At 37.9% G+C, this 7,760-nt stretch overlaps 1 protein-coding gene across 2 annotated transcripts; it reads left to right on the top strand.

Annotated features, from left to right (window-relative positions):
• CALHM4 (calcium homeostasis modulator family member 4) lies at positions 1 to 7,434 on the top strand. Of its 2 annotated transcripts, XM_068985470.1 has the most exons (3): positions 1 to 23; positions 2,633 to 2,699; positions 7,048 to 7,434. In XM_068985470.1, exons 2-3 carry the CDS (start codon positions 2,649 to 2,651, stop codon positions 7,432 to 7,434), a joined length of 438 nt encoding a protein of 145 aa, XP_068841571.1. In that variant the 5' UTR covers positions 1 to 23; positions 2,633 to 2,648. The 2 variants fall into 2 exon arrangements, with proteins under 2 accessions (XP_068841571.1, XP_068841570.1); XM_068985469.1 differs by lacking the exon at positions 1 to 23 and having other exon boundaries at positions 2,142 to 2,699.
• The last annotated feature ends 326 nt before the right edge of the window (positions 7,435 to 7,760 follow it).

Below are 7,760 nucleotides of genomic sequence, written 5' to 3'. Positions count from 1 at the left end.
CCCAGCAATCTTGATTCCAACTTGTGTTTCTTCCAGCCCAGCGTTTCTCATGATGTACTCTGCATAGAAGTTAAATAAGCAGGGTGACAATATACAGCCTTGACGTACTCCTTTTCCTATTTGGAACCAGTCTGTTGTTCCATGTCCAGTTATTCATTCTTGTTACTGTATATATTAAGAGCCTATTCCTCATATTTTTCTGAGTAGCTTTCCCTTACATGGATGTAGAACAGTCTGTGGATGGCTTCTGTGTTGTTTCCAGTTTGCAGCTATTGTAAAGAAGCAAACGTGTCATTCATGTACAGGTTTTCATGCGGACGTATGCCTTCATTTCTCTTGAGTAAATACCTAGGAAGTAAGTTTCATTGTATGGCTGGTATATACAGTTAACTTTTAAGGAAACTGACAATTTTCAAAAGTGATTGTTTCATTTTACATTCCTAACATGAGTGTATATGAGTTAGTTGCTCTACAATCCTTACCAACATTTGGTATGGAGTGCCTTTCTAAATTTTTGCCATTATATCAGATATGTAGTGATATCTTACTATAAACATGGATTATCTTATTTGTATCTTTTGAAATAAAATGTAGTTATTTATAGAAATAACTATTAAATAAAGGAACTTTAAAAATATACTTGTACTCATCATTATTTTTTGCTCCTATGTCTTTCCTTAGAGTTTATGTTTCTCCTTGCTGAAACATATCCTTTAATAATCCTGTTAATGAGGTTCTATGAGTGGTAAATTCCCTTAGTCTCTGTGTGCTGTCTTTATTTTGCTCTATTTCAAATGATGGTTTAGCTGGTACTAACTCTGAAGACATTGTCTTCTGGTCCCTATTGTTAGTGATAAGAAGTGTGCTGTCAATATAGTGCCACTTTTGGGTAGGTTATCTGTCTTTTATTTTTGACAGCTTTTAAGACTTTCTGTCTTTCACACTGTGCAGTTTTAATATGATGTGTCCAGTGTGAATTTATCTTTAGTGAAACTATTTAAAATAGATAACACTTTTCTTATGTGAGAACTTTCTTTGATTCTGCAAAATTCTCAGTTATTTCTCTTTAAATATTGTCTATTCCTTCATTTTTCCCTCCAGAACTCCTATTAGACAGGTCATGGAGTTGCTTAATCTGTTTTCTATTCCCTTTAACTGCTTTTAAAAATATACTCTTTTATTTCTTTGTCTTTTTATGCTGCACTTTGGGTCAATTCCTCAGCTTGATGTTTCAATTCACTGATGATATATTTAACCAAGGCCAGCTGAGATTTATTTAAGAAGAGAAACTTGTATCTTATTCATTTTTATAAGCCAAAGCAATATGGTTTTAAAAAACCACTCTTTAAACAAAAAGCATTTGATGATTAAATATAGCCATTTTATGTGTGATTATATAATTTCTTATCTATATGTATATAACTTTATTAATTACCCAAATATATTTTCACATAACAAATGATACCATATTAACGAATTTGCAACTTAACTTTTATGACAACACATTGTTATATTATGTTCTGTTAACACAAACATATTTTTATGCAAAGTAGAACGTTTTTGTTGTGATTTGACTTTAGGGGTACCCAGGTCTTGCTCATCTCTTTTGGGAAAACTTTTGGAATCTATATGGAAGAACTCTGAAATTACAGATGCTCCAGACAGCCCTAAATTTGGATTGCTCTAGTATTAGATAACTTCCATGATTCTTTATGCTATAATTTTATGGTAACAAACTCTTGGTCCAGTACAAGGGTAAGAATGTTCTGATTTTCTTCCATACTGTATTTGCTGGTGCTAAGCATTTTGTGTCACACAAGGGAGCACATAGGAAGATGGCAGCAGTTTGCTTTGCAATCAAGTCATCCTCTTTTTAGTAGAAAGATATACTGAAGAAGTTTCCCTTGTCAGGCCAGATGAAACTCTCCCTCAAGTCCCTGCGGCTGTACTCTGAAGTTCATTTATTAGCTCAGGATTCACAAAGTATACAAGGAAAGATGCTAGAATCCTTTAAACATGTAAGGATGTTGGGTCGCCTGACACAACCAGTTAAACCAGTAAGATCCCATAAAATGGTTATAGCTGGTGGAGTCTAATGATCAGAAAGGGCTAGGAGCTGATTTGTGAAGGAGCTTCCCAAGATGAGCCCAGTTCTCGGTAACATTGTATCTTCTCTGCAGAGAAGTGGAACATTTATCAACACTTTAATTGCTGCTTTGACCATCTGTGGGCAACAACTCTTCTCCTCTTTCACATTCAGTTGTCCCTGTCAAGTTGGGAAAAATTTCTACTATGGTTCTGCTTTTCTGATCATTCCTGCCTTAATCCTTCTGGTTGCCGGCTTTGCTCTGAGAAGCCAGACGTGGACAATCACCAGTGAATACTGCTGCAGCTGTGTCCCTCAGCTCCGGAGAATCAGCCTCCTGGAGCGCAGGCTGGCTTGCCTTCACTTCTTCAGCATCACCGGAAGGGCACTTGTTGCTCCATTAACGTGGCTGGCGGTGACCCTGCTGACAGGCACGTACTACGAATGTGCGGCAAGTGAATTCGTATCTGTGGGCCGTTACCGAGCGTTTGACAATATTAGTGCCGGCGAACAGCAAGAGATCCTAGCCGGGTTTCCGTGCTGCAGATCAGTTCCATCCAATATGATCCTGGTCAGAGATGAAGTAGCTCTTCTACACAGATACCAGTCACAGGTAAGTTCTTGCTTTTTATTTTCAGCTCTGCTATCCCGTACTAACTGGCGCTTCCCTGGTGGCTCCGTGGTAAAGAATCTGCCTGCAGTGCAGGAGATGCGTATTTGATCCCTGGGTAAGGAAGATCCCCTGGAGGAGGAAATGGCAGCCCACTCCAGTTCTTGCCTGGGAAGTCCCCAGGACAGAGGAGCCCGGCAGGCTGTAATCCATGGGGTGCAGAAGAACTGAATGGGACTTAGCCACTGAACAACAGCAATCTCATATTAACTACAATCACTGAAAACATTTTCCATTCCTGCTGCTTCTCCTATTGTCTGATTATAGAACACAAACTGGATGCCACTCATCAGTTAGATTTCTACTGAGTGGCTGAATAAATATGGTTAGGATGTTGGGCTTTGGAGTCAGCAGACCTGCATTTGAGGCTTGGTTTACCATGTATTAACCTGCAAAACCTTAAGCAAGTTATCTAATTTATCCATGCTTCACTGTTCTCATCTGTAAAATGGAGATATTGTTAATATGATCTGTCATTTAGGGTTGGAGTGAGTAATAAACAAGTTAATGCATCTAAAGCACTCAGTACTGTGTTCAGAATCTATTATATATTAAAAACAAGGAATTTTCAGTTCAGTTAAGTCACTCAGTTGTGTCTCTTTGCAACCCTATGGACTGCAGCACTCCAGGCTTTCCTGTCCATCACCAACGCCCAGAGATTGTTCAAACTCGTGTCCACTGAGTCAGTGATGCCATCCAACCATCTCATCCTCTGTCATCCCCTTCTCCTCCTGCATTCAATCCTTCCCAGTATCAGAGTCTTTTCCAGTGAGTCAGTTCTTCACATCAGGTGGCCAAAGTATTGGAGTTTCAGCTTCAGCATCAGTCCTTCCAATGAATATTCAGGACTGATTTCCTTTAGGATGGGCTGGTTTGATCTCCTTGCAGTCCAAGGGACTCTCAACAGTCTTCATCAATACCACAGTTCAAAAGCATCAGTTCTTTGGCATTTGGCTTTCTTTATGGTCCAAATCTCACATCCATACATGACTACTGGAAAATCCATAGCTTTGACTAGATGGACCTTTGTTGGCAAAGTAATGTCTCTGCTTTTTAATAGGCTGTCTAGGTTGGTCATAACTTTTCTTCAACAAGGAATTTTAGATATTGTTATTAAAAATATTATTACTAAATTCCATCTTTCTGCATGTATATTCTTAAATATGCATTCTTATATATTTAAATCACATTTAAAATTACAGGAGGCTTAATTATAATTAAAAATAAACACTGATGATAGTTCTAAATTTAGTGTCATTAGATAGGTTTGTGGGAGGGAGTGGAGTGAAGTGAGGGGAAGGCCTAAACCTACTAGGTTTACAGGTTAAATCTAAAGATGTAAAGTACATTTTTGTCAGTACAGAAAGAATCATTGGTGTTCATCAGTTTCTCCCAGGGATTTGGGAGAAGAACACATTTCAAATCACTGCAATGCCATAAGAACACAGTAATGTTTCTTAATTTACTTTTTATTTTATATTTCAGCATAGTTGATTTACAGTGTTGTGTTAGTTTCAAGTATACAACAAAGTGATTCATTAATACATACCCACGTATCTATTCTTTTATTATTTTTCAGACTCTTTTCCCTTATAGGTTATTATAGAATATTGAGAAAAACACATTAATTTTTAAACTACTTATTGCAAAAGCCTCTCTTGACCCATCACTTTTCAGTTATTGAAATTTAAAAGTGCTGATGATATTTAGTTGAAAAAATTACTATCAACACAACAATATTGAAGTGTTATATATGGACCAGTTGAAACAAAATTAGAAATCTTATTAAGAAAGGATTTGTCTCAACCTATTTATATTGGCCTTAAATATCAAGCAGAGGAGCTGTGAAAAGTGAAAAAATCAATGGGACAGTTTTGACTTTAAAAGATGTTCTTGCTTTAAAAAACTAAGTTGTAATACACAATGGTAAGATGTTCTTAAGGTCAAAATAAAACATCTTGTCTAATGATACACAGACTTCTGTGAAAAGACAGTTTTATAGCTCTGAGTACCATGAGCAAGTGGAGTTTTTGATTTAGTGACACCACCACTAATATTTGGGCTTCCCTGGTGGCTCAGACAGTAAAGACTCTGCCTGCAATGCAGGAGACCAGGATTCGATCCCTGGGTTGGGAATATCCCCTGGAAAAGGGAATGGCAACCCACTCCAGTATACTTGCCTGGGGTATTCCAAGTACAGAGGAGCCTGGTGGGCTACAGTCCATGGAGTCACAGAGTTGGACACAACTAAGTGATATTTATTGACCACTAATATTTATTGAGATGCTTATCCTATAGTGTACAAATACATTATATCTTAATTCTATTCATAATCCTAAGAGGTAGGTATAATCAACTCCATTTTACAGATGAGGAAACTGAAACTCAAAGAGTTTGTAACTTTCTTAAGTTTATAGAGCTAATAAATGGCTTATCAAGCTAGCCAAAGACCGGGGGCTGTTTCTATTTGCCCTCCCACCTTCTATAGTTACCTCATACTCCAATCTCATTTGAGGAATATGTACTGTCTTTCTGTTGGATGATTCTGGGTTGACCACCAGATCAAATTAAGTCTAAATCCTGTCTCTGCCTGTACCTTCTGGACATTTTTTTCATCCCATTTCAATACCTTCTATACCCATGCCAAAATCATCTAACTGCAAATTGAATGATGAATCCTCCCTCTACCCCCTGCTCCATGCACTGTCACCCATATAAAGTCCTTCAATGATTTTCTACCAGCCTAAGCACAGATCCAGATTCCTGCCCTGACATACAGTATCCTTCAGTCTGTGGCCTCTGACCTTTTCCCCATATGATTCCTATGACCTTGTGAATTCAACTTCTTGGGGTTTTCCCAACTCTTCACATGCTTCTTTTTCTGACTTCCCTAATTGGAATTCTCCTCAACCTCTTGCATCTGGTGAGCTTGTCTTTAATAATTTAAGTTTGAGCATCATCTCTTCTGGGAAGTGTTCGCTGACACTCTTCTCCTTTAAACAAGCTCATGTATCTTCATTGTCCTTCCTTGGGCTTTGTGTTTACACCTATCAAAACTATCCTATTTTACTGTGTTTCTTGGCTTTATATTTTGTCTCCCTCTTTAGGCTTAAAGATTTGGAAAGAGAGAATGTATCTAAAATTATCTGGATCTGTGTCCCAGGAACCAAGCAGTATGTATAGCACATGGTGGGAGGTCAACCTCGGGCTCAGTAAATGATAGCTGATGAATTAATGGGCATCTGAGATGACCTTTCCTCAACCATGCTGGCCTCTAATAAGTTAAATCATGACATGATGAGTATGACTTTGTCGGCTTCAGCCCCTCTAGAGTGAAGCTATCTTGCTGTGCACACACTGGTGATTCCAGGCCTGTTGGTGAATCACCTGCTGTGGAAGAGACCTCCACCATTTAGACTGTGGCTGCATACTGGTGGTTTCCCTAAATGTGTACAGCCCATCTGTCTCACTCTACATAACAACCACTAAATATTGAAAAAAGAATACCAAAAAGGGAAAAAGAGGAGTCTAAACATAGAAAACAGTTATTTGTTATTTGTCAGTCTTTAAAAGTGGAAACTAAATAGTTGCAAATAAAATCTAGTTGACTTTCCTTTCAAAGTATATTTCAAAAACCAACCATAAAACTGGCCAGCAAAAGATTATTTGAAGGGAGAAGAAGATGAAAAGGAAAACAATAGGTGCTGTACATTTAAGGACATGAGAGTCTGCTCATTGACTTTCTTCGGTCACAAAAAAATAAAAGGAAATAGCAATTTGGGAAGAAATGTCAGTGAGTACTTGCTGGAATATCACTGAGCTTGGTAGCTTACAAAACTACCATTATTATCTATTATATCATAATTTTCATCACTATAATTGTTAAATATATATTAAGTGTCCAAAGAAATGTATGAGCCTACACCTGATGCTTAAACTAAAATAAAAAATGTAGTTTATGTCCATTATGCAAAGATAATAGGCAGGTTATAAAGTTTGCCACTTCCAGGACAGTATTTAGAATTCACTTCAAAATCTTTGGAAATTTCCCAAATCCAAAACTCCTTTGTAATCCGAAAGCCAAGTTGAAGATGGTTGGGCCTGTATCCCGTGTCACACCTGCACCCAGGGTCAGGTGAATAGTACCTGTCAATATGTTAACGACCAGAAAAGCAAATTTCTTACCCATATTTTAGTTCTCAGATTTGTGGGGATCCCTCCCATCATGGTTGTTTCTTGAATATTTAATATACTGATGCTTTCTGTTTCTCTTTTGAATAATTATGTGAAGATGCTGGGCTGGATTCTGATCACCTTGGCAACCATCACTGCCCTAGTCTCCTATTGTTTGGCGAGGTGCTGCTCACCCCTCACCTCCCTGCAGCATCGCTACTGGACCAACCACCTCCACAATGAGAGGGAACTCTTTGAACAAGCCGCAGCACAGCATTCACGGCTGCTCATCCTGCAGCGCATAAAGAAGCTATTTGGCTTCATTCCTGGAAATGAAGATGTCAGACACATCCATATTCCTTCATGTCAGGACTGGAGAGAAATGTCAGTCCCCAGCTTTCTCTGCATGGGTAATGACGTGCAAGGTAACTACAGCTTCCTTGGACGCAGGGTGGATGAGGATAATGAGGAAGGCAGATCAGGAGATATTGAATTAAAACCTTAATCATAGCAACTTTCACAATTCAAATATTTTATTTTTATAAGGACAGAGTTTCCATGTAATCCCTTCATCTTTTTCTCTCTCTTCTGATATTTGTTTATGTCAGTTCATCTGAAATGCTGTTTCCAAAATCAATTTATCTGATCATGGTAACAATTTCTCGTTTTGAAATTTCACTGATGGTCTTGTAGTGCATATATTGGTCTGATTTTTTTTTTACAAATATGAAAATTGTAGTCATATCAAAATTTGGATCCTAGTTTTGTTACTTAGTAGCTGTGCAAAAATGAATACCTTCGAGTGCTATTTTGTATCTGCATTCAGATAGC

This window comes from Capricornis sumatraensis, chromosome 13, assembly GCF_032405125.1.
Source record: "Capricornis sumatraensis isolate serow.1 chromosome 13, serow.2, whole genome shotgun sequence".
Lineage (NCBI taxonomy): Eukaryota > Metazoa > Chordata > Mammalia > Artiodactyla > Bovidae > Capricornis > Capricornis sumatraensis.
Note: the sequence above shows the minus strand (reverse complement) of the source record. Positions and strands in the feature narration are given on the sequence as shown.